The 27,151-nt window shown below is 44.5% G+C and overlaps 1 protein-coding gene and 1 long non-coding RNA gene across 4 annotated transcripts; both read right to left on the reverse strand.

Moving 5' to 3' along the window:
* Positions 1-1,686: 1,686 nt before the first annotated feature.
* Positions 1,687-27,029, reverse strand: plekho2 (pleckstrin homology domain containing, family O member 2). Of its 3 annotated transcripts, XM_052063936.1 has the most exons (7): positions 26,837-27,027; positions 13,644-13,793; positions 12,371-12,493; positions 8,277-8,381; positions 7,393-7,491; positions 3,376-3,558; positions 1,688-3,240 (listed from the first exon to the last, which is right to left on the reverse strand). In XM_052063936.1, exons 1-7 carry the CDS (start codon positions 26,843-26,845, stop codon positions 2,113-2,115), a joined length of 1,797 nt encoding a protein of 598 aa, XP_051919896.1. In that variant the 5' UTR covers positions 26,846-27,027; the 3' UTR covers positions 1,688-2,112. The 3 variants fall into 3 exon arrangements, with proteins under 3 accessions (XP_051919897.1, XP_051919896.1, XP_051919898.1); XM_052063937.1 differs by lacking the exon at positions 13,644-13,793 and having other exon boundaries at positions 1,687-3,240; positions 26,837-27,023; XM_052063938.1 differs by lacking the exons at positions 1,688-3,240; positions 3,376-3,558 and having other exon boundaries at positions 7,210-7,491; positions 26,837-27,029.
* Positions 16,465-26,830, reverse strand: LOC127599825 (uncharacterized). Its single transcript, XR_007962177.1, has 3 exons — positions 23,586-26,830; positions 22,128-23,518; positions 16,465-16,779 (listed from the first exon to the last, which is right to left on the reverse strand). It is a non-coding gene; the product is annotated as an uncharacterized LOC127599825 (long non-coding RNA).
* Positions 27,030-27,151: the final 122 nt, after the last annotated feature.

Consider the following 27,151-nt stretch of genomic DNA (forward strand, 5'->3'; position numbering starts at 1 on the left):
GTTTCACATTCTTGGATCCTGGGCTGTAGGTGAGCGTAAAATTGTAGCGTGTAAACAGGAGTGCCCACCGGGCTTGACGGGAGTTCAGTCGCTTAGCCGAGCGAATGTATGCGAGGTTCTTGTGGTCGGTGTACACGGTTAACGGCTCCCAAGTTCCTTCGAGCCAGTGTCTCCATTCCTATAGGGCTGAAACGACGGCCAGCAGTTCACGGTTTCCCACATCATAGTTGGTTTCCGCGGGACTGAGACGACGAGAGAAGAAGGCGCAAGGGTGAAGTCTCTGGTCGACTGGGGAACGCTGTGACAATACCACCCCCACTCCAGTCTCGGAAGCGTCCACCTCTACCACAAAAGGCTCCTCGGGGTTGGGATGTTGCAAAACAGGAGGGATAGTGAAAGCCTTCTTTAGTTCGGAAAACGCTCTCTCGGCCTCTGAACCCCACCTAAACGGGACTTTGACGGACGTCAACTGGGTCAATGGAAGTGCTCTCTATATTTATTCTTTATGCTGATCTCATTAAGTCCCCGATAGTCTACACACGGACGTAGTGACTTGTCTTTCTTTTCTATGAAAAAGAACCCGGCCCCCAAAGGAGATCTAGAAGGTCTAATAAGGCCAGCGGCGAGGGAGCTGTCAATGCTTCTTGTTCCTTGTGGGAAACTTGATACAAACGAGAACTTGGAGGGGGGGTGTTAGCGAGCAAGTCGATGGCACAATCGTACGGCCGGTGAGGCGGCAAAGACTGAGCGCGGTCCTTACTAAACACTTCGCAAATCATGATAGATACTCGGGACTTTATCTAAACAAATAGATTCCGGCGGGTCGTGACGAGGAAGCCCTCTACCCCCCGCCGCAGACTGCAAACAGTGAGCATAGCAAAACGGACTCCAATTCTCAATCGCGGGGCGTTCCCATGAGATGACCGGATTATGGGTTCTTAGCCAGGGTAACCCCAGGATTAATGGTACGGGACCGCATCAGATAAAACCTCCGATGTTCGACATAATTGCCCGATAACCTCAACATTATAGGACCTGTGATCTGTTTAACTTCCGCCAGGAGTCGTCCATCAAGATCGTGAACCCTCTTTACCGCATTTAACTCCTCTACCGGACAACCCAGTTTGTTCGCTACTTCTGTGTCAATGAAACAGTCGTCCACCCCCGAATCCACCAATGCCAGAACCGGAAGAGCCACGGATAGATCATAAAGAGTACCGTCCAACTCGAGTCTCTTGGGAAGTCCTGCCCTGGACTTCTCGAGACCCACATGTCCTCCTACCAGCTACAGTACAATACACTCAAAGTTATACATTAATGTAACCGTTTTAAAAAAAAATCATCAGTTCATTTTGAGCATTTACTCAGATGGGAGATAATCTGGAGTCGAAACAGCCGAATTTGGTCAAAAGACGGTACAGCAACGATTATGGGGAAAAAAAATTAAACAAGACACTAAACGGCACAGGAAAAACATAAAATAAGAGGAAACGCCAAAGGCAATTTTCAATCTAATTGTTTCGATGTTCATCATTTACCAAAGTCTGACAGACTTCGGCCAGACGTTTGGGAGCCATTTCCTTTGTAAGGAATAAAGTAAAGGAAGTAAAGGAAGTAAAAGAAAGTAAAGGAAGTAAAGGAAGTAAAGAAATGTAAGGAAGTAAAACTTCCTTACATTTCACACTGAGGTATAAGGGGCATGGAACATGATCGAAATCAGTCATACAGTCCAAATAAAATGTCAAAATCTCCATTGCACCATTAATTCGAATTTCACACCTCTGGAATTTCTGAAATGTACCATTTTGGGGAATATGCAATGGAGGAGAAAATATTTTCTTTATATATTTTTATTTTAAAAAATGTGGCGTAGGCTTCCTTTTTTGAGATAACTTGACAGCACATTCTGTCCAGTTCTGCTGGGCTTGCTTCTCTGCATCTTGCTCTTGGGATGAATTCATTTCTGCCTGTGTTGTGTGACTTGAATTACATTCGGTCATACCATTACAGTATGCTGTATCTCCTGATGAGATTCGATAGTTTGTGTGGTGGAATTCACCGTTTGGATACATTGCAATGTGGGTTTACAACTGTGAACTGTAAGGCTGACAATCAGCAGCTATTTCGTTTTCTCAGACTTTTTGTATGTTTCAATTCCTCTAACTCTTTGAGGACATCATCTGCCCTCTTTAATTTCTCCATTGCCTTTGACAGCAGATCTGCTGGCATGCATGCTTCATTTTCTTCCCTAACACTGCTCATTAGCTTGTGTGTCTCGTCCATTTCCAGAGTCAACTCATTTTTAAGTGCGAGCAAGTCACCCTGATTTCCCATGAAAGCCTCCGAATGGCACTGCAGTGAAATATGTGAGGTGTCAGACAGCAAATCTCCAAAGGAGGCAGATCTAATTTTGGTTGACAGAGGCAAGGTCTCAGAGTGTCGGCACATTGAGAGCTTTGATTCAACTTTAGTTGGCGTTGTGACTATTGTCTTCATTAAATTAGCATCGGAACTAATGTTCAGCCTATCTGTACAGGTCGCACTCCTGCATACTGCAGTTTTCGACATTGTATATGTGTTTTTGTGTTCAGGCGCTTCAGTCTTGGCATCTAAATTGTGACAGCAATCAACACAATCGCGATTTGTTGAGTTTTCTTCTGGCAAACACATTTGTCTGTCAACAGTGGGGTCATTCAGCAAAACATCAGAGAGAGAACCGAAAGGAACTGATCTTTCAAGCCTTGAAGCATGGTCTTCTCCCTCTTGATCTTCTACAGGTTGGGTGTTAAATTTAGATAAAGAATGTTGTTTCTTGGGGGTTAGTGGAGGAATAAAGGGATTTCTTTCTGCAAGTATTATTATATCTGAACCAGGTGTTTGTGGATCAATTTTTGCTTTGTCATCTTCTGAAACGAATCCTTCGGTGCATGAAGTTGGATCATCACCAACACGGGAAAGAGTTTCATATTTTTTCAGAGGTATTCTTGTTTTATCATTTTCATGATCCTGTTGCTTGTCCTCGTTGCTGTCTGGTGTACATTTGGTCTCTCGGTTTGGTTCAGAAGGAACAAAGGAAGGTTTCTTGTCTTTGGTCGGTGGGGTTGGTGGATGGCTGTGGTGTTTTAACGGAGAATTTCCTGCTCGTTCACATGAAGAGCTGTTTGAGGGATTGGGAGAGGGTGGTGGACTTATATTTTTCCAAGCAGCCTTTTCTTGTCTTTCCGTGGGTAGCTTCGGGACCTTGAAGTCATACGGAAAGTATTTTTACATGATATAAGTCGATATCATTTTACATTTTATTCAGCATTTTTGTAACATGCAAAATTGGCAATTTCGTTACATGTCATCTGTATGTTGTCATTTTTCTGGACAAACCTTTAACTCAGTCTGGGTCTTTGCATGTGAATTATTCGCATCCTCAGCAGATTTGCACTGAAGCACAGTTGAACTGTTACTTTCTAGAGCGATGTCAGTGGCATCATAAGTCGTATTCGCTACCGCAGCATCCAAAAGATCAATATCCAAACACAGCATGCCTTCAGATGACAACTCTGCTACCTAAAAGGGGAAAAAATACTGTATCATGTACATAAATCATTGAAGTAAATTTAATTCTGATAATGGAGTGCATTATAGCATTCACACCGGCTGACTGTGATTGAATGCACAGAAATGCAATTGTGCATCCTAAAAAGAAAAAATGAAAAAAAAAAAAGATAATTTCATTATAACACTGGGCCACATTCTCAAGTGAGCAACAATGCTACACCATTGGAAATTAGAGTGGCTGCCTCAGTAGAAATGCAAAACATTTCGACTTACAGTATACTCTTGCATTTAGTTAAACCACGTCGGCCTGTTTTACCGCCACTTTTTTCTCCTTCACCCCTCTCGGCTCGGTGTTGATCATCCAATGAGGCTAAGGGATAAGACCACACACACGGAAGGATTCCTATTGAGGATTTTTAATTGACCAACCGAGTCAGGTCCAGAGGACAGGAGGAAAGGCGGATGTTAACGTGGGAAGGATGGGCGTGAAAGAGGATGCTAAAGGCACGTCCGCAGTATCCTGAAAATAGCGCCTACGAAGAGACACGCCAACGAAGCACAGTTTAAACTGCAGACTTTCAGTTACGCAGAGGACTGTGGGGTCAAGCAGCTGCGAGAGAATTAAGATCAACTAATCGATGGCACTTTCGTTTGATAAAAAAACGGTGCCAGTTAACCATCCAGACAAGGATGACCGTGGCACAGCAACATCCAACAAATTACGAGGAAAAGACTTCACTTCCTACTGCAGTCAAAAGTGTAATGTTCTGCATTACATTAAATGAAGACGCCTTCTTGGAGATTTTAATCCTTCATTCTGCTGCTGTGACAGCCTCACTTGGCTTCTATTCCTGACTGTTCTCTCAACCAATCCCCAAATTCCTAGACATCCGATTGGGGTCTGGCAAGTGATGAGGGACAAGCAAGTTTGCATTTTGAAATACAGTAAAGTACAGTAAAGTAAAGTTTTGGTCTTTGGTTTCATTCAGTGGCGGCTGCTGGTCTGTCAAGGAGGGTAAGCTCAATTTTGGCATATATCATAAAATGAGTCCGTTTATTTATACGTGAATTCTACTCTCCGTTCCTTTTCAAAAAAAATTAAAGGATTCCTTGACCATAAGTTCGGTGATTGGCTAATTTCGCTGTCAATCAAAAAGAGATTAAGCCTCAGTTGGATCATCCAATCATCATGCAAAAAAGATGAGAACCCGGGCCAGCCGATACGCTGAGCGTCCAGTGCGTGGGATAAAACCAGCCTTTATCCAATGACTTGTCTCGTTTCAATGCATTGGGGCAACCTACAAGGAACTATCTAGACCAGGGGTGTCAAACTCATTTCACATTGTGGGCCACATACGGCCTCGGTAGATAAGTGGGCCGGACCATTAAAAATTATACCATACTCTGCTATAAATAACCAAATTATTTCTATTTCCTTTGTTTTGGTCTAAAGAAGCACAAGAACACTAGGAAAATGTTGAAATTTAATGAACATATCTTTTACAAAACATTTCACGAAGCACCTGATTTCCTGAGACAAATGTGCTATTTACTTTTATCATTCACATATATGCATTGCAACTGATCACACTGACTGTACAAAGGCATAAAACCTTAACAAGTAATTGGTATTGAAAAATATAGCAATGCACTTTTATGATTAAACGAGATTTATAAAGAAATAATTTTTTCAACCATTTACACAAGCATATAAAATCTAAATGTAATCCCTGCCTACACCTTACAAACAAAGGAGAGTGCTATAATGTGTGTAAAGAATAAAGTATGCACATGTCCTTGATAGTGTCTGCTGTGTTGTTGTCTGTCTCAGTGACAGACTGAGTCTGCTGTTGTCTTCTTTGATATTGCATGAATTGCACCTAATTACAAATATTCATTCGGTGTCTTTTATGCATTTTTTTCACTTTTAAATTAACCTGCGGGCCAGTTCCGGCCCACGGGCCGTACGTTTTACACCACTGCTCTTGACGCTCAGCATCCACGCGGTCAACTCTCAGCGTCCACACAGTTTAAAGCACAGTGAAGCTGCGGGAATGAATGAAGAGTCATGTCGTAACCAGTTATAGGAAGCTGATTTGGAACATAAGTTGAGTGTGTTGGAGCGCATATTTAGCCAATGACATGTCCACACAGTTGTACGTACACACATATATTTGATCACTTACTTTTTGACATTTTAGGGGAAGCTGAGCAGTCTTAGAGCAATCGCCTCTGCATTGTATACATAGTTCAGTATTGCATAACAACTGCAAAAAATAAAGCTGAGTATCAAGTACCAAGTACAACTTTATTGTCAAATGTGCTGTATGTGAAACATACAGCACTTTTTTTGTGCTTTAAAAAAAAAATCCTACTTCACGGATTTCACTTATCACGGGTTCTTTTTGGAACGTAACCCTTGCGATAAACGAGGAATGACTGTACAACAAAAAGATTCACCAACAGCCAACATTATGACATCCCAGTGAATCACACTGTAGAGAAGAAGAGGACCAGCATGGTAGCGATATGCACAATGGGGCGCATGAAGCCAGCATTTACTCTTGTGCTTGGTTGGGAATGGACAGAAATGACCAAAGTGAAGTTGTGAGGGGCGTGGGATGAATGCTGAACACAGCTTTACTAAGATTGGGAGGGAGCGCTGGAGAAATTTATAGTACGATTTGTGAATGAATTGTGACTGCTTGCTCATTTTAAAATAAAATGAATACAACGAGTACATTGTGAAATACTAAGCAAACTCAGTTTTGCTGCCTTATTTAAAACTAGACTGCATGCATGCTACTGTATTTTTTAAGATAGTTTAGGTTTTACCATGCCTGCGTACAATAATACAATGCCTCTTGTGTAGGTGATATCCCACATCTGCCATCGTGTTCCATTTGTGGGCTCAGGATATTCTTGCTTTATCAGCAGGCCTCGGCACCGAGTTGCCTGCGGCCGACAGATTAACAACAGTCAAGGAATTTATTTTGATGACCCGTGAAATATCTCTGGAAAGAAAATTAATTCCCATTCCTTGATCACAACTGTCTATTAGGTCAGCAAACGAAGAGATCTCAGGCCGCTGAGAGGATTCAGAAGCTCCATTCTGAATCCTCAGAATGGAGCAGGTACATTTATCTCCTCGCTTTGAATTTTAGTTGATTCCACATTCCAAAAATTAAAATTTTCAGTTCGAACCATTTTTGTGTAACAGAAACACTATTACAAATAAGCCAATGGTACCAATGGGCCAAGGTAAGCCAATGATGGCCTTTTTTTACAGTGATAATGATGGCTTTGTATTCCTTGTGCTGTTATTTTGTTGTTTTGTTAAGCACTTTGTTACAGCTGCCGCTGTTGTCAAAGCGCTATATAAATCAGCATGTATTGTATTGTATTGTATTGTATTGAAGATGGACAGAATACTCTGTGACTTTTTATCACAACTATGCACTTTCTTCAATCCATGACATTATGAAGACCAGTAGAGGTGCTCACGTTGACATTCTCGTGCTAGACTTGCAGGTGTCACCAGCTACCGGCAGGGCATCAGCAGTATGAAACCGCATTGTTCGAGTGTTTTATGTTTTCTGCTGGCTCTGTGCATTAATTGATACATTTATTCATTCATTGGGTATTAATCATTGAGAATGATTACGTTGTGTTATTTATTTTCACAGTCTGTTATTGTATGACTCCATGTAAAGCACTTTGTATGCACCAATGGCTTTTTTCAGTGCTGTATAGATATAGTTGAGTTGACTTTAAATTGAATAATCTGCACATTTCACATGGATTAAGGAGTTTTCTCATGTTTGCACACTCAATCACAGAAACCTCTTTCATATGAATCCTGGTTGGTGGGCGTCGGTTACGGTTCCCTTTGGGTCTTGCTCGAGTTAAATGTTGTAAATGACTGCTTTCATCCATCTTAACCTGTGAAAAAAAAGTAAATACTTAAAATAAAAATACAGTCAGTATATCGCTTTCCCATTGAATGGATGCAGATAGATAAGGTAAATAATTTTTTAATAAGGATATTCATTTATAGCAGGGGTCTCAAATTCAGGGCCCGGGAGCCATTTGCAGCCCACAGGATGTTATTTTGTGGCACCCCTACTAGACATTTAAGTTTAATGTTAGTATGGCCCCTGCCGTTTTTGCTGTGTCATTGACCTGGAGGTTTTTGTGTGAGGTTTTTTTTTGTTGTTTTGTTAGTTTGTAATCACTAATGGGTTACCATAACCTGGGCTTATAAAAACTTTGGGAAAAATATAATTATGTTGTGTGATGCCAAGTGGAAAGAAAATATTTCCTGATGCCCAGTTCCTGTCATGTCTTTTTCAAAACCTGTCATGAAGTGAAAAGTTTGCAAGGAGAACAGCCAATTGTTTTTGTGTAGCCCACTGAATGCACCGAGAAAGCTATGGTGCTAAACAAATCAGACACCATGACTCAACTAGACATGCTGAAGAACATACAAAGTACCAAGGAGATGAGACAAAGGAGCACATCACAAATTGTGATGATGTTCTGAAGCGCAGTGAATGTTCTGGACTGTTGTTAATAAAGACTGTGAAGATGAGATCAGTTGTACTTTGATGGTGGAATACTTGATGCGGCCCGACACACCTCGACTCTATATCAAGTAATCCCTGCATAAATTGAGTGTGAGATCCCTGACTTACAGGAAAACACATTTTATTGTGATTTTACCTTACCTCATCCAGCACTTTGTTCTTTGCTCGGTTGATCCCGTCACTCAGGGCTTGAATCCAAGCCTCCTTTTCCTCTGCAGTCTGTACTTGGAATTTAATATTGTGGATCTGTTTATAATATAAAAAGGTACGGTTGAATGAGTTATCAAAAAACTTGTGTTTTCACACACACACACACACACACACACACACACACACATACACACACACACATACACACACACACACACACACAAACATACACACGCACACACGCACACACAGTTTGTCATTTGAGGGCTGCATACAGAAAAATTGAAGGATGAAAGGGTCACTTTGAAATTGAACTTTTTGAAATGTGCTCAAGATCATTTGTATTGTCTAGTTTATTTCATCAGCTTTCTGCTAAAGGTGCGAAGGCAAATATAAAGGTAAACATTTTGTCCGGAACTGTAATTGATCGTGAGCAAGCACTTGGTTCCCACTGTATTTGTAAATAAATAAGAGTTGATGGCACTGTTGTAGAGAGGCACACAAGACAGTCAAAATACTTAAACATGTGTAAAAAAGCTTAAATTGCTCAATGTCACAATATTGCAGTGAGTTGTCACCAAAATACATGTGGACATCTTTTCTTATGCCAATATCAACCCTGGAATATATCAGAACGATTACCCCATTATTTTGTATTTTATGGCTGAAGCATTTTCCTCAATGAGTGTCATAAGCTTCTGTAGTAAACACCACTAAGGAAGACACTAATTGTGTATATAAAGTTCAGTGATAGTGTGCATAAAAAGAGATGTCAACATATTTTGCCATTGTTCTTGGACTTTCGGCAACGTTTAGATTGACAGTTTTACGTGTGAAAGGATGTAATGTATTGTATTGTATTGTATAATGTGTTTCAGTCTGGTCACTGGTGCGATCGCAGTACAGCAAGTCTGGAGGGACATTTTACATTGGAGTCAGTAATTAATTGCATATCATGAAAGTAGGACATTTTCCAAACTGGAAAAGTGCAATGGACAGGTATGCTGCTGCTTGGTGTTACCAGTTTCCTGATCTATCGCAAAATTCAACCAACGGGAGCGGCTCTATCGGAAGTGAATAGGCGGCCGGTCTAAGGATGGCATAGTGCGGATGTCCAACACTCAGACTCAGACTGTGCTCGACCACAAACTGTTGCGGTTTTGTAGCGTCTCTGCAAGATGGTCAAGAACTTGGAGAAACCGGAATCCGTGCTCGAATATTGACTGAAATCGCGGATTTGGCTGATCGACACCACTCAAGAGACATAAGCCACGGACTCTAGGCTGTCTTAAATTCTTGGGCAGCCTGCTACCAAAACAACATCTGCTATCTCGACCTTCCCCTGATGAAAGTATGCACGGAAGCTAGTCCCCCGCCATCACCTCCTCCTTCATACATTCCCTTGTTTCACCGTCTTCATTGTTTATGTCTTAAGATATCCTTTATTTGTCCCACACTGGGGAAATTTACAGCCTCCAGCAGCAAGAATGTCTTGTGACCTTTTGTAACTGTCATATGCTTGTGCAGGAGTTTTTTGCCTAACTCAAATTATCCTCAAAATGAGGGTAGTTCGAGCGTGGTTTTTCTCCCCCTCTCCCTCCCTTGTGGTTTCTTTCTGACTTCCGGGTTGAGTGAACGCTGGCGCTTTTTGGCTGCCGCTGCTCAACCCGTATTGTTTTGTGTTTTTTGTTATTGTAAAGTTTCTTGGGTGTCTTGAAAGGCGCTTATAAATAAAATGTATTATTATTATTAGGCGGCCCGGTAGTCCAGTGGTTAGCACGTCGGCTTCACAGTGCAGGGGTACCAGCTCCGGCCTCCCTGTGTGGAGTTTGCATGTTCTCCCCGGGCCTGCGTGAATATTTCTGTCGAACCAGTTTTTTATTTTGTTTAATTCATTTTCTACAGTTTTCAGGAGTTGTTTCATTTTTTTCTCCAGAGCAGTAAAAGGTTGTATCATCGGCGAATAGGACACATTTGAATTGTTTTGAGACACTACAGATATCATCTTTATATAAGATGAATAGTTTTGGTCCAAGCACTGATCCCTGACGAACTCCGTGCGTAATCTTCGTTGTTCACAATATGATCTATTGCAGGGGTGCCCAAACTTTTTGGATCGAAGATCTACTTTTCGATCAACTAACCTCACGGGATCTACCCTTACTGTCGCGCGCACGCACACATACACACACAAATTTAAGATTTACCTGCTTTATTTTATTTTTTAAATATATTTTTAGTGAAAATGAGACTGATAAGATGATTAGTGTGCAGTGTATCTTAACACAAAAAATATATTACTAACATGTACAAAGACACACAAATGGTTGTTTGTTTTTTTTCTTCTCGACACTCCTGGGATCTACTTGGGACCTGTCTTAGATCTACCGGTAGATCAGGATCTACCTAATGGGCACCCCTGATCTATTGTATTAAAAGCTTTTTTTAGATCTAGAAAAGTCCCAACTGTGAAATCTTTGTTATCTACCTATCTAACCTATCTTTGTTATCTATCTATCTTAGTGGCTACTGCTACCACAAACTCCATTACTGCCATTGAGGTGGTCCGTTTTTCTCTGAAGCCATATTGATTTTCACTTAATACCACGTGTTTATATATGAAGTTATCAAGTCCTCGAGAACATTGTTTTTCTAATGTTTTTGAGAATTGTGGTAGCAGTGATATTGGTCTATAATTTGTAAAGAATTGTCTTTCTCCACTTTTAAAAATTGGAATGACTTTAGCTGTTTTCATTTTTGATGGAAAAACACCTTTAATGACAGGTTGCATATGTGTGTAAAAGGTCGCACTACCAATTCTATACTCTGTTTTACTATTGTCTTATCAATATTAAATCAGTCCGTTGACTTTTTACTTTTATGTTTTTGCAATATATAATATTTCATTATGGCGGCCCGGTAGTCCAGTGGTTAGCACGTCGGCTTCACAGCGCAGAGGTTCGATTCCAGCTCCGGCCTCCCTGTGTGGAGTTTGCATGTTCTCCCCCGGGCCTGCGTGGGTTTTCTCCGGGTGCTCCGGTTTCCTCCCACATTCCAAAAACATGCGTGGCAGGCTGATTGAACACTCTAAATTGTCCCTCGGTGTGAGTGTGAGTGCGAATGGTTGTTTGTTTCTGTGTGCCCTGCGATTGGCTGGCAACCGATTCAGGGTGTCCCCCGCCTACTGCCCGAAGACAGCTGGGATAGGCTCCAGCATCCCCCGCGACCCTAGTGAGGATCAACCGGCTCGGAAGATGAATGAATGAATGAATGAATATTTCATTCTGATTCACAGCAGTAAGAAACATTGTGTAAAAGTTTTTTTCAATATATTTATCGATTTCAAAAGAATTTATTGGATCAGGAATTTGTTTTGCTAAGTTACTGCTGATATTAACAAAATACTCATTAAATTCCTTTGCTATTTCTGCAGTTTCCTCAATAATGGTATTTTTATCTTTCATAAAGTACTCTGGATATTCTGCTTTTTTTAGAGCCACTTCTAACTAAATGATTTAATATTTTCTATATTTCTTAAGTGTTGCTTTTATTTTGCTCTAACAATGCATGAAAATGGTCTCTCTTACTGGTTCTTATAATATTTAATAATTTGTTTTTAGAAGTCTTAAATTTTGTTTCAGCTTCTTTGGTTCTGAATTTTAGAAACTATTTGTATAAATTGTTTTTCTTTTTACATGCATTTTCTATGCCTTTTGTTATCCATGGCTTACTTTGGTCTTTGTACTTTCTGGAGATCTTAATTACTGGGAAATGCTTATCATATAAGGAGGTTATGGTTAAGGTTTATGATGATACCAGCAATTATCGAAAGGGCGCCATTCAAGACTAATGACCGGGAGCAGCAGTGCTGCGCGAAGAGAGTACAGTAGCAAAAAGTATCAAAAATATGGAGGAAAAACCCACCCCCTTGCATTTCATGCTCTTCCTTTAAGGGTGAAGTCTGGGGCCGGGTCTGAGTGAGGCTGGTTTTGAATTTCTGTGCCCTGTCACTCAATCAGCATTCAACGCATTCATATCATATTGTATTAGGGTTGACATTTCACAAAAATCTTCTGACAGTTTACCTTATTTCCAGACTCGGGCGATCGAATAAGGATCAGTCTGTGTTTCCTCATGAATGGACTTTTTAATTCATGACATTTATCATAGTTTTGTAGGTCAAGACTTCCAATGCAGTTCTTGAGGTCCTGTAACACAGAGTATGTTTTATTCATCAATACCAACAATAAAATTCAGAGGGTGTGGAGGAACCAGTTTTACACTGTATTCATAGGTCCATATTCACTTTAAATATCTTAGACATCAAATGAGAGACCTGTGAAAATAAAGGTAGACAATTTTACAATAAAGTCTGAAGCAAAGTTCTGAACAAGGAATGAAGCTATACAGTAATGCAAAGAATGAAGATGAATAATAAATGTATTTGTGTTTATTTATCTTGGCTCCTTCTACAGTTCTTTTTCAAGAAGATCATGGCCCACAACACGTCGCATGATGTGTTCAAACTTGAACGAAACTATTGCAAAAATGCCAGTTGGAAGAGGATGTGAATGACAAAGAGAATATCTGGAATCAAATGAATCAATTTAATGTACCCAATGCGGCGTGTACTTTCTGTTACGTTTTGGCCACAAGCTATTTCACCCACTGGCACATATGAAATTATAAATATTGGTAAGTAATTCTGTAAAACAATATATACAGTGTATTTTAACAATAGCATGCTTTGTTTTGGTGCAGTAAGGTGAGCTTTCCGGTTCTAGTGCAGTGCAGTGGCATGCAAATTTCCCAGGATCGATAGCTTCTCAGCCATTCTCAGAGGGAGGTGTTCGAGTGGTTAGCGCATCGACCTCAAAGTGCAGAGGTCGTGGGTTTGATCTGGCCTTCGTGTGTGGAATTGCATGTTCTCCCGTGCCTGTGCAGGTTTTCTCTGGGTATTCCAGTTTCCTCCCATGTTCTAAAAACATGCATGGCAGGCTGATTGAACACTCTAAATTGTCCCTCGGTGAGAGAGTGTGAGTGTGGATGGGTGTTTGTTTTTGTGTGCCCTGCGATTGGATGGCAACCGGTTCAGGGTGTCCCCCGCCTACTGCCCAAGACAGCTGGGATAGGCTTCAGCACCCGCGTGTGAAAGCCTGTGTTGAGTGTGTGACGTCATTATGCTGTGGTGTGCACGCTTTGTTGGGTTAAAGTGGGTCGTGGAAATTTGTCAACAGTCCCACTCTCGCACAGTCATAACGAAAAAATGCGCTTGGTACCGTTTGATTTTGTGAATTGGTGCTCCTGTTGTAGTCCTGTTAAATGAAGCACATTACTAGAAATGACAACATACTGTACCTCATTTTCATATACCGCAATAGCAGTCTTGCCCACATGGATGTATCTGTCTTTATAGCTTGCCAGCAGCCTGCAAGGGGCCTTTTTAATCCAACCGGCCTTACCAAGGAATTTGGGGTGGTTACACTCAACTTGGTCCTCATGTGTGGCCTTAAATAAAAAAAAATGTTCAATGTTTCATGTACTGTATGTACAAGTGTTTAATTCAAAATGCATGAATAGAACAGTAAATGCTGCCACAAGTGGATTGTTTTTTTTCTTCTGTCGATACCAAATGCACAAAGCACTGTTAAGTTGCAAATGTAAAAAAATAAATAAATAAAATACCCAAAGGCACATTTAACTTGCATACCCATACAATCCAATTTTGTTCACTTTTTTTTTACATAATATGTCTGATCAGGTATGACCTTACAGTAGAATATTATCAAAATTATATTTTTAAGAATCAACCTTCTCTGGCTACATCTTAGCCTTTAGTTTTATTTAAAAATTTTAAAACTTGTCCCACCACAATAAAACCAACCTATCAGAGACTGTAGAAGAGACAGAAGGCATGATCGAGTGGTGTGTCAGTCATTTGCAGGCACAAATGCAGCCGTCCAAGGACACTTGGTTTCCATTATAAATTCTCCAAAATACATCAAACCAGAATAACTTAGTGTTTTCAAGGCTCAAAATATATTTTTCTCTTGGCAAAGAAGTTTTGCTCATAAAACCAATTAATTCTTGAATTGACACTGCATAGCGACAAACTGTTTTATGACCCCTGTTTGTGGAATATCCCACCGGAGAGAATGTTGAGGTTCCATACTCTAGACTGAGTTAGATTCCACAAATGTCGGCACAAACAAGAGATTTGACACGAAGTATGTATACACAAAAGAACGCAAGACCAAAAAAATACAACGAAGGACACTGGTAAAAATTGGATCAGGAAAAAGTGCAAACAAACCAAAAACACTTGCAAAAGGCAAGGAATGAGAAAAACAAATTGCTTGTCAACTCAAAGGACAAGGAAATCCAATGAATGAGAATACAAATAATAATGAAAAGATACTTACAAAAAAATGCAAGACGCTACGAGGCAAAATGCCAAGAGTGTCTAGAACAGAGGTCTCAAACGTGCAGGCCGCGGGCCAAATGGGGCCCACGACGCTAGTTTGAGGTTCCCTTCTCGATATGAAAGTTTATTGTTAGTGCTGCCCGCGCAAGTTTGATATGGATGCTGTGTGTGTTAGCACTACAAGCACCCAGCTTTTCTCTCCAACTTATCTGAATTTCTCCCCCAACTCAGTTCCATTTCATCTTCCATTCTTCTATGAGGCGACGTCCATATCGACTCCAATTCTTGGACATACTTTAATGCTTCAACCTGACTCAACACATCAACTTCCCCACCCACAATCGTGGACACATCCTGGATCGGGTCTACTCGACTGGCATCACCATCAACCACCTCTCCAGCTCCAACCTCACCATGTCTGACTACCTAGCCATCATTCTGGATATCAACATTTCCAAGCACTTGGACGATAGGACCTTTTAAATTCGACAAATATTTTAGAAAGGTGCCTGGATGGAACCTTTAAGCCCCTTTTTAGCAAAGGATACTTACTGCCCACAATTCTTTACGGCAGCAGCATTTAAAGTAACAGGACACTAAGTAGTTGACAGACTTTAGAAAGATGCTCAAATTTCCCACCCAATGCTTTAGAAATCATATTTTAAATAACCTCACTCATTAAAAAAAATTGAACTCAACATTTCTTTTTGCCTGAAGTGGACAGTCAAGGAGGCAAAGGAATATTTGGTCAAAGAAAAGGAAAGGTGTGGTTTCACAGAAACAGAAATAACATTAGAAACGGATTATGTGAGAATGGGCAATTCCAAAATTAATAAAAAACATAATCAGTGATCCTTCACAAAATTAACAATTACAATCTGAATCTTTTTCAATTTAATATCATCCATCCATTATCCAAGTAACTCATCGTCACGAGGGTCGCAGGAGTGCTTGAGCCTATTCCGGCTGTCTTCGGGCAGCAGGCTGGGTACACCCTGAACTGGTTGCCAGCCAATCACAGGGCACACAGAGACGAACATCCATTCACTCTCACAATTACACCAAGGGACAATATAAAGCAGGAGTTCTCAATTAGAAATGTAAAACGTCCAGAAAATAAATTTTGATAAACTCCATCCATCCATCCATCCATCCATCCATCCATCCATAGGGTGTACTGTACAGTAGTATGCAGGAGTTACTTGAAGCCACAAAAACTTTTATTTTCAGTATCACACAGATATTATTTCTTGCTTAATATTACTCTGAATAATAAAATAAATAAACAACTTTCACTGAAGGTAACTTGAGCGTCTTGGGAAATATTCAATAAACATCCATGTCAAAAGTAATACAAAGTGTTGTCCTTTTCCTTTAAGTAAAATTAACAAAACAAAACCCTCATAATGTTCTTTGGTCAACAAATGGGAAGACCTCAGTCATTAGGGTGCAAAAAAAATCCATGCCACAGTCATTAAAGAGACCCCTCTTTTTAAATACACAGCATTGGTAAATGAAATGAATCAAATGTCGCCTCAATTCAAATATTTATCTATGATCTTAAAAATAAGACCAATATGTCCCCTTCATCAAAACAAACCCCCATATCCTCAGATAAACAGAGTCAATTAAGGTGTACAAAACCTTAATTTTGTCAGGCCGGGATGGTTTGCTCTCAGACGTGAAACCAATCCGTTCGGTCTCACCAACATGGCTGGAGCTCCATAAGTAGCAATTGACAGAACTTTGTTCACATTTGTCTCTCTTTTTTTAATTTTTTTTTTTTATTCAGCATTCCTAAGATCTTACATCTTCAATGACATCCCCCTTTGCCTCATCATAATATCTCACAATCACCACCAACTGCACATTATCAGTGGTGTCAGTGAATTCATTCACTGTGCATTTTGTATTCCATCACAGAGCTGCTTGGACATTTTGAGTGAGCACACCATTGCCTTTTGCTGTTCTGTCATACACACGGTCATTTTCATGCGAGAAGCCTTATATGACTTTTTCAGCTTTTTTATTTTATCTGCTTGGAGCTCTGATTTGGGGTGGGGGTGGTCTCTGTCAAAATCGCTGTCACGTTCTGCTCGAGGGGAAAAAATCGCTCCGAGCAGAACAAATGAATTAAATAAGTTGGATCCCAGGTAAAGCAGACAAGAGAGAGTATTGTCACAAAATAAGGTGTCTTTAATGACAGAACGAAAAAACAACAGAAAGAGCCCGACAGGGAAAAACGGTAACAGAAAACGCTGATCAAATAAGGATCAGGAAATTAACAGAAAACGCTGATCAAATAAGGATCAGGAAACAAACAGAAAACGCTCGCGGCTAGAGCAAACGCGAGGAGATAATCGCGCTGGTGGAAATAGTATAAAAATACGAAATATCGAAAGTCGAACTAAGTGGGCAACAAGTATAGGTCGTAAGGCAAGTATGCAACGAGGCAAATAGCAATAGCGCAAATAGATAGCGAGAGCGAATAATGGCTCGGCGAGGAATTCTCCGGCAGTGAGATGACTGCCGGAGTCGCCTAATAAAGGCACGTAATCAGCCCGAAATAACGGGCAGGTGTGCCGAACAGGCGGCGGGAGAACCCGCCACCTGCTGGCGAGCACGCGACGTGACAGTACCCCCCCCTCAACGGACGCCTCCCGGCGGACTACCCGGTTTGGAAGGGTGTGCAGCGTGGAAGTCGCGCAAAAGGGACGGATCAAGGATCCAGGAGCGAGGCACCCACTGCCGCTCCTCAGGCCCGTAGCCCTCCCAGTCGACCAGATACTGGAACCCCTTTCCCCTGCGCCGAGAGTCCAGGATGGCACGAACCGTGTACACCGGGTCACCGTCGACGACCCGCGGAGGGGGCGGCGGCGTGGGAGGAGGAGCCAAGTCACTGGAAGAAACTGGTTTGAGAAGGGAGACGTGGAAGACGGGGTGCACCTTCATGGTAGGAGGTAGACGGAGCCTGACAGCAGCCGGGTTGATGACGGCCTCGACCTCGAAGGGACCAGTGAATCGAGGACCCAGTTTCGCCGAGGAGCCGGCCAGGCGAAGGTCTCGAGTAGCCAGCCACACCTTCTGCCCCACCACATAGGGGGGGGCCGGGCGCCGACGACGATCCGCGATTTGACGATTTCGGGACGCCGTGCGGGACAATGCCGCCCGGGCCTCCCTCCACACGCGATGGGCCCGCTTGAGGTGGTGTTGAACGGAAGGGACCTCCACCTGCCCCTCCTGCGACGGGAACAGCGGCGGCTGGTAACCGTACGCCGTCATGAACGGGGATCGGCCGGTTGCGGAGGAGACGAGGGTGTTGTGTGCGTACTCCACCCAAGGCAAGTGGTCGACCCATGTCGCGGGCTGGTGGAGGCACACACAGCGGAGGGCCGACCCCAGATCTTGGTTGGCGCGCTCGGCCTGTCCGTTGGACTGGGGGTGGTAGCCGGACGTCAGGCTGGCCGTGGCTCCGAGGGACCGGCAGAACCGCTTCCAGACGCGTGACACAAACTGGGGGCCCCGGTCCGACACAATATCTGTAGGGAGGCCGTGGAGACGAAAAACGTGTTTAACCAGGAGGTCGGCGGTCTCCAATGCCGACGGCAACCCGGACAATGGCACGAAGTGGGCCGCTTTGGAGAAGCGGTCCACGATAGTGAGCACGACTGTGTGACCTCGGGAGGAGGGAAGACCCGTCACGAAGTCCAGCGCGATGTGTGACCAGGGGCGAGGTGGAATGGGCAACGGCTGGAGCAATCCGGCCGGGGGTCGATGGGAGGACTTGCCGCAGGCGCAGGAGGTGCAGGCCCTGACGAACTCCGTCACGTCGTTCCGGAGTTCCGGCCACCAGAATCGCTGGGCGACAAGTTGTACCGTCCGGTTCACCCCTGGATGGCATGCCACCTTGGACCCGTGTCCCCACTGAAGAACCTCCGACCGCAGGGACGGAGGCACGAACAGTCTCCCCGCCGGACACCCCGCCGGTACCTGCACCCCCTCCAGGGCGGTCTGGATCCGCTGCTCCACCTCCCATTGAACGGCCCCCACGATGCACTGAGCCGGGAGGATGGTCTCTGGGGATAGGTCCACTTCCGGGGGGTCGTGGAGACGGGAAAGAGCGTCGGGCTTGGTGTTCTTGGAGGCTGGGGAGTATGTGAGTAAGAAGTTGAATCGGGTCAGGAACAAGGCCCACCGGGCTTGACGGGAGTTGAGCCTCTTGGCGGTACGGAGGTAAGCGAGGTTCTTGTGGTCCGTGTAAACCGTGAATTGTTCTTTTGCCCCTTCGAGCCAGTGTCTCCATTCCTGCAGAGCCGAGACAACCGCCAACAGTCCACGGTTGCCAACGTCATAATTGGCTTCGGCAGCAGAGAGTCGACGGGAGAAGAAGGCACAGGGGTGCAGCTTCTGGTCGACTGGAGAGCGTTGGGACAATACCGCCCCCACCCCTGAATCCGAGGCGTCCACTTCTACAACGAAGGGAAGATCAGGGTCAGGATGTTGAAGGACGGGGGGACTGGTAAACGCCGCCTTTAGGCTAACGAATGCGGCCTCCGCGGTAGAGTCCCACTTAAAGGGAGTCTTAGTTGACGTAAGGCGGGTCAGGGGGAGCGCCTTCTGACTATAGCCGCGGATGAATCGTCTATAGAAGTTTGCGAACCCCAAAAAGCGCTGCAGTTCCTTGCGGTTAGACGGGACTGGCCAATCCCTGACTGCCAGCGTCTTGATGGGGTCCGCTCGTATTCTACCCCGCTCGATTATAAACCCCAGAAAGGAAATGACGGGAACATGAAACTCACACTTCTCCGCCTTGACGAAGAGCCGGTTTTCTAATAAGCGCTGCAACACCCGCCTGACATGTTGCTGGTGTTCCTCTTCTGACCGGGAGAAAATCAAAATATCATCCAAGTAAACGAAACAAAAAATGTTGATCATATCCCTTAAAACGTCATTAATGAGGTTTTGAAAAACCGCGGGGGCGTTAGTGAGTCCGAAGGGCATGACCAGATACTCAAAATGGCCCAGAGGGGTCTTAAAAGCGGTCTTCCACTCATCTCCCTCTCTGATACGGACCAGGTGGTAAGCGCTGCGTAAATCCAATTTAGAGAATATAGTGGCGGATTGCAATGGGGCAAAGGCGGAGTCTAGCAATGGTAGTGGGTAGCGATTCTTTATGGTGATGTCGTTTAATCCACGGTAGTCGACGCAGGGGCGCAGAGTCTTATCTTTTTTGCTCACAAAGAAAAAACCCGCCCCTAACGGTGAACGCGACGGTCTGATGAGACCTGCGGCGAGCGAGCTGTTTATGTATTCCGTCAACGCCTCGCGCTCAGGTTGAGACACCTGGTACAGCCGCGAGGACGGTAACGGAGCGCCCGCCTGCAGGTCAATAGCGCAATCGTAGGGGCGGTGTGGAGGTAAAGAACGCGCTCGATCCTCACTAAATACCTCCCCGAGGTCCCGATAGCAATCCGGCACTCCGTCAAGGCAGACTTCCACGGAGGGGGTGACATGTTCGTACCCCCCGACGGCCGACTGTAGACAGTGTCTATAGCAGTAAGGGCTCCAGCTGTTGATTGCTGGGCGCGCCCAGGAGATTACGGGGTTGTGTACTCGTAACCATGGTAACCCGAGGACGAGGGGAGCGTTGCGAGACCGCATGACCAAAAAGCGCCGCAGCTCGATGTGATTACCCGAGAGTTGGAGCTTCAGTGGCTCCGTTCTGTGGGTTACGACCGCCAGGAGACGCCCATCGAGATCACGAATCCGCTTCCTATCGATCAGTCTCTCTAACGCGCAACCTAGCTCGGAAGCGAGCTCGGTGTCAATCAGGCATACGTCCGCTCCTGAGTCCACCAGGGCCCGAACCCGCTTAGACCGGGATTCCCCAGATATCGTTCCCTCAAGTACTAGTCTGTTCGGTCGCGTGTCGACTCGATCAGACTTGGGGTTTAACGCGCGTGACGGTGACTCACAGTACTCATGTTCGAAGGAAACAGATGATCCCGGGTGATTGGTGATGGTTGAAAAGGAATCTCTCTCCTCGCCACCAATGTTCTCGCTTCCCAGCTGCATAGGCTCCTCTGCTGGTGCTGTCTCCCGGAATACTCCCCCACGTTCCCGGCTTCGCTCCCTCAGGCGATTGTCCATGAGTAGGGCGAGATCGATCAGTTCTTCCAGGTCGGTGCTGTGATCACGGGTCGCCAGCTCGTCCTTGAGTTGGGAGTTTAATCCTCGGCGAAACAGCCCACACAACGCTCGATCCTCGTAGCCGCTTTGCGCCGCCAGGATCCGGAACTCGATGGAGTAATCGGCGACCGATCGTCTCCCCTGGTGGAGGGCGAGTAGCCGACCCTCTGCCTCTCGACCCCGCACGGGATGGTGAAACACCCGGCGGAATGCTGTCACAAACTCCGGGTACGATGATCGGAGATTTGGCTTGGCCTCGCTGGTCGCAATCGCCCATGACGCCGCCGGACCTGTCAACAAACTCATAACGTAGGCCACCTTGGCGGCATCATTAGCGTAGGCAGACGGCTGCTGGCAAAAAATGAGCGAGCATTGGTGGAGGAAGTGACCACACTGCCCATGCTCACCCCCGTAACGAGGTGGGTGTGGGAGCGAGGGTTCCCTCGACATAGTGGTCAGAGAGAGGGGTGCCTCCGGAGTGGTTGGATAGCTCCCTGAGGGGGGGAGTCTCCGTTCCTCCACCCGCACCAAACGAGGTTCGAGTTCATCGAACCGATGAGCCAGCATGGAGACCGTGCCTCGGAGTTCCGAAATGGCTTGGCCCTGCTGACTCATTTGCTGCTCTTTTCGGGTAAGAGCGGACAATATTCTCTCTACATCCGCGGGATCCATGGTGGCCGGAGAATTCTGTCACGTTCTGCTCGAGGGGAAAAAATCGCTCCGAGCAGAACAAATGAATTAAATAAGTTGGATCCCAGGTAAAGCAGACAAGAGAGAGTATTGTCACAAAATAAGGTGTCTTTAATGACAGAACGAAAAAACAACAGAAAGAGCCCGACAGGGAAAAACGGTAACAGAAAACGCTGATCAAATAAGGATCAGGAAATTAACAGAAAACGCTGATCAAATAAGGATCAGGAAACAAACAGAAAACGCTCGCGGCTAGAGCAAACGCGAGGAGATAATCGCGCTGGTGGAAATAGTATAAAAATACGAAATATCGAAAGTCGAACTAAGTGGGCAACAAGTATAGGTCGTAAGGCAAGTATGCAACGAGGCAAATAGCAATAGCGCAAATAGATAGCGAGAGCGAATAATGGCTCGGCGAGGAATTCTCCGGCAGTGAGATGACTGCCGGAGTCGCCTAATAAAGGCACGTAATCAGCCCGAAATAACGGGCAGGTGTGCCGAACAGGCGGCGGGAGAACCCGCCACCTGCTGGCGAGCACGCGACGTGACAATCGCAGTGCAAAGAAGTTCTCGCTCCCTGTGCCTGAAGGAAGAGGGTGTGTCAATGCACAATGATGACTGGTCAGCATTGTTGTCATGAGAATGCCAACCCATAATGCAAACGTCAGCACACACACACACACACACACACACACACACACACCCACACACAAACACACACTCTTGCCCTCTTGTCCACTTTAACCTGGCGTCTCACTCAGAGTGGCTTAATTTTTTTTTTTTTTACTCTGAATCTACAAAGAGGATTCCTGAATTGGATGGACGTTATCAGGCCAAGGAAAGATGAAAAAAGGCTTCTTTTCCAAAATAGGAAAGCACAGCACTGTTGTTGCTGACGTCTCTAGCTTTCAGACTTAACCTGCAAAATAATGTTAGATTAATACTGAAACAGGCCGGCACAGTAGTTGACTGGTACGTCTGCTGCTCAATACAGAAGTCATGTGTTTGATTCCGCATCCTGGCCCTCCTTTTGTAGAGTTTGCATGTTCTCCCCATGCCTGGATAGGTTTTCTCCCACATTCCAAAAACATGCACGGTAGGTCAAATGAACCCACTATATCCTAGGTCCGCAACAGGTGGACCGAGGTCTATTTGCAACACCTCTCTGTTGAGGTGACTGTTGTGGACCAGGAAGTAGTAAAGGCTGCGCGCTCTCACCAACCTTGTTCAACTATGCGATCGATCACATTCTCAACACTGCTCTTCATGGCTTTGAGGGTGTGAGGGTCGGCCGAAATGTCGCAGTGTCGGACCTGGCGTACGCAGATGATATCGCTCTACTGGGAAACACGTTTGAGGAAGTTGAAAACGCGCTGATGAAAATCCATCGAACAGCCCTGACCGTTGGAATGCGCATCTATGCCTCTAAGACCAAGATCATGTCCTCACTCACCAACCCAGCTGACCAACGGTCGCTGTCACTGGAGAGCGTGAGCCTGAAAAACGTTGATTCCTTCACGTATCTCGGCTACTCTGTGGTTCCGTCGGGGCAAGGAGAAGCAGAAGTCGTTGATCGCATCGGGGCCGCCAGATCCGCCTTTGTGCGCTTACAACGCCATCTGTGGGGTCGGCGCGAGATCTCGGCGGTGACAAAGATTGTGTGGACCATCCTGCTTTATGGCTGTGAGACCTGGCCTATGAGAGTGGCTGACCAGCGCAAGCTAGAAGTCTTCGATAACGATTGCCTCCGCCATATTCTCCGCCGCCGCCGATCGGTCCGGGTCCCCACTGCTGACCTTTGTCACTGCCTGTACCTTCGTCCCTTATCAGCGTTTCTCCTGCAACGCCGACTCCGTTGATTCGGACATGCGGCACGCCACCAGGACGGCGAGTTGGTCAGGGATGTTCTCCTTCCTGCTCCTTTGCCAGCCTGGTGCAAGCGCCGTGGTGGACAAGTCAAGACATGGGCCACCATGATGAAAGAAGACCTTGTGTACCTTTCCGGCCCCCAGGTGGTGGGTCTGAGACGGTGGAACCAGGACTGGCTGAAGCTGTCGGTTGACCTGGCACAGGATCGCCACGCTTGGGCCGCCATGATCAGGGATGTCGTGCGCGCCAAGGAAGAAGGCGGTTCAACCTGCCCAGGGTGAAGGCCGTGGCAAACAAACTTGCTGTCCAGCCGAGCATACAAGTCATCGTAGGCCTTGTTTGGCCTTCACCACCTCTACTTTCACTGTGTGCTGCATCTCCCTGTCCTCTCAATATTCCACTTTTTCTTTCTCTGTATACACTCCTGCATCTCTTCATTCCACCACCAAGTCTCTTTATCTACTTTACTTCCAAATGATATACCAAGTACCTCTCTCCTATCTCCCTGATCACATTAGCTATAGTTGTCCAGTCATCTGGAAGCACCTCCTGACCACCCAGTGCTTGTCTCAAGTCCTTCCTAAAAGTCATGCGACACTTTTCCTTTTTGCGCTTCCACCATTTTGTCCTCTGCTTTTGCTCTCTTCATCTTTTGCATGTTTGTTTTGGCAGAATATTTTACATCGGATGGCCTTCCTGACACAACCCTCTGTATTTATCCGGGCTTGGGACCGGCACAATAAGATACTGGCTTGTGCCCCCTTGTGGCTAAATTCAGGATATTTGGCTACCAGGTGAAATTTATGAAAACTGTAAAAAGTTCACGCTACAGTGATATCATATCATGAAAGTACGTAGTATGTACAATGATGCACTGGTGATTTCCTTATCTCAAATAATTAATTGAGACAAAAGTTAAGAGCAATGGTACAACACAACAAAAAATGTCAACATTTCAATAACTTGTCATGTGTCCTTGAGCACCAATTACAGCTTGACAATGACATCTCATGCTGTTCACACTTATTGTCTGCTGAGGCATTCTTGAAGGGCAGCCCTTAAACCATTGAAGTTCTGGAGAAAGTGCAGGCCATTCCATTTTTTGGTACACCATTCTCCAACAGCCTTGATGATGCAACCTCGATAAGATGGAGCAGGACTGAATTCATAATGTTTTTTCAGATAGTATGGGCTTGTCACTGTACCATTCACAAAGTGTAGAGCAGTTCTGTTCTGACTGGACACACCTGCTCACACTGCAACACCACCACCACCACCAAAAACTCGTCTGGTGACAACAGTGGCTGATGTACAGGGCTCTCCATGATGCCTCCAAAATTGTTAGTGGCCATCATTTCTGCATAAAGTGAATCGCCTTTCATCAGAGAACAGCACTGAGGCCCACTGCTTCCTTGTCCAGCGTGAATGCTCCCTGGCCCATCCAAGACGATGATCCCTTTGCCCGGTGGTGTGGTCAGGTACCCTTGCAGTTCGTCTAGCACGAGACCAAGCTGATGTAAACGGTTTGAAATGGTCTGACGTGACACTTGGGTGCCTGTCATCTCCCTTAAACGTGGCTGGAGTTTAGTGGCATTCATCATCCGCTTTCTCAGGGCATGATGTTCACAATGTAGTGGTCATCAGCATGGGATGTGCTTAAAGGACGTCCACTTCCACATTTTTCTGTGACTCTTCCACTCTCTCTGTGTCTCTAATGGAACTTACAGCAGACACTCTGTGGCACTCTAAGCTCAGTGGCCACTTCCTGTCTGAGAACGTCCTGTTTGAAGCATTATAAAGGCAAGGTACTGTTGATCCATTGTTAGGTGTCATCTTGGTCTTATGATCAAAATGTGAACGGCATGATGAGGACCACTGTTTTAGCATGAGCTCGAACTGAACCAGGACATTTATTCGTCGATTCAAGAACGCCTGTTGTGAATTTTGCCATTTAGCTCCTCAGTAGAGAACAGCAACTTGTGCAGTACTGAAATATTTAACAGTGGGACACTTATGCATTCAAAAACTTAGACAAGGTCACATTAAGTTCACCTGTGAAGGTTTTAATGCATTTCAGACTTGTCCTGAAGAGAGAGCGAGAGAGAGAGAGAGAGAGAGAGAGAGAGAGAGAGAGAGAGAGAGAGAGAGAGAGAAGAGAGCACTGCTACTACTTCTGTGAACTCGCTTTGCTCGTTTTCAGCCTATTTGAGCAATTAAGTGACCCAAATTTTGAAAAATATCCAGAACTGTCAGTGTTACGGCCGTTACAAGTTTGCGTTCAGTGATTTCCATAACAAAATACGGACGATCCATCACATTTGGCAGCTATACAGGCATAGTTTGAACTGTGTAAAACATCATGTTACAGCGGTGAACACAAATATTAAATACAGTTTTGGGAATAAAACCTTGGCCTGATTTTAGATAAATTCTTAGGCCTACAATACAACTGTATTTTAATGTTGACCATTAGAGAGCAATGTGATATTTGTTGTAAAAAGTTTGAGAATCACTGATCTACATTCTAGAGTAGTACATAATCTATAAATCTTGACCACTTTGATGAGTCCTGATGGTTAGGAATGTGGATTACAGGTATAGCTGTTTAATAATTCAAAGTGTCTTTTTTTTAAAGGACAATTTGCTGAAGGTTGTGCTGGGCTCATTTTCTTTACATGCTGGATATTTTCGTACAGTGCTTGACTTCCTTTTTCTGCTAAATAGGCTTCCTCAAAATACACTCACATAAGATGCACGTTGACAGCTACTTGCTCAACGAATAAAAGCAGATATAAATGACCTTAAAACACACTTTCCTGGAACAGCTTGTTTCGAGGTGAGTTTCTGATTTGTGTCCAAAACAAAATGACAAATATCACTGAAACCTTAACATTCATAGCAAAGTCAATTGATGTGCACTTTATCCGTTTTCTTCACCTTATTTTGGCAGATCAATGCTTTTTAAAGTGTGCATTAGGTTATGCTGTGTATTTACCATTACTTTATTAAAACATTTTCCTTCATGAAAAGTAACTGTAGCATGGGAACAATATATCTTTTCTTTCCCTGACCATGTCCAAATGAGACAATCGTGCAGTTTAATTTTCAAACCAAAACTGAACTGATGCTAGTCACTTAGAGTGCATTAAAACCAACAGGATGTAAGGGACTGACATGTACTGAGAAGGTGTGACGAAAAAAAAGCCCTCACATATTTCTCAACTTGCATCATGCTGAAATTTCTGAAAGTTCTCTGTGGCATTGTAAAGTCACCAAACTTTGGTAAATTAATGGAATCTCTCTTTCGCTTACAAAATATCAGTGCAGTCTGCACTGAACAAAGTCAACTGAAAAACAGAACAATCGAGCAACAACTTACATGTTCCATGATCAGGGCACAATCCGTTATGGGAACTGCAAATGGCCTGAAATCACTCAATGTTGTTTTATCGTACTTGTGACAATGTGGGTCCTCCCCGATGGTCACATTGCCATCACTTCCCGTCAACGAAAAAAAAAAATACAGAACTTCGCTTGTTCATAAAACCATGAAGAGAACCCTTTCCTCTTTTGCTGCCCCCCCCCACCCAAAAAAAAGTTTCATTTCCGGTTTAGACCACTGACAGTATTCAATAATATGTGTCAAGTAAAAGCCTGTCTGAAAGCATTTGAGTTCTGAAATGCAGGCCAGATA

The sequence above is a fragment of the Hippocampus zosterae genome, chromosome 4 (assembly GCF_025434085.1).
Source record: "Hippocampus zosterae strain Florida chromosome 4, ASM2543408v3, whole genome shotgun sequence".
In the NCBI taxonomy this organism is placed as follows: domain Eukaryota; kingdom Metazoa; phylum Chordata; class Actinopteri; order Syngnathiformes; family Syngnathidae; genus Hippocampus; species Hippocampus zosterae.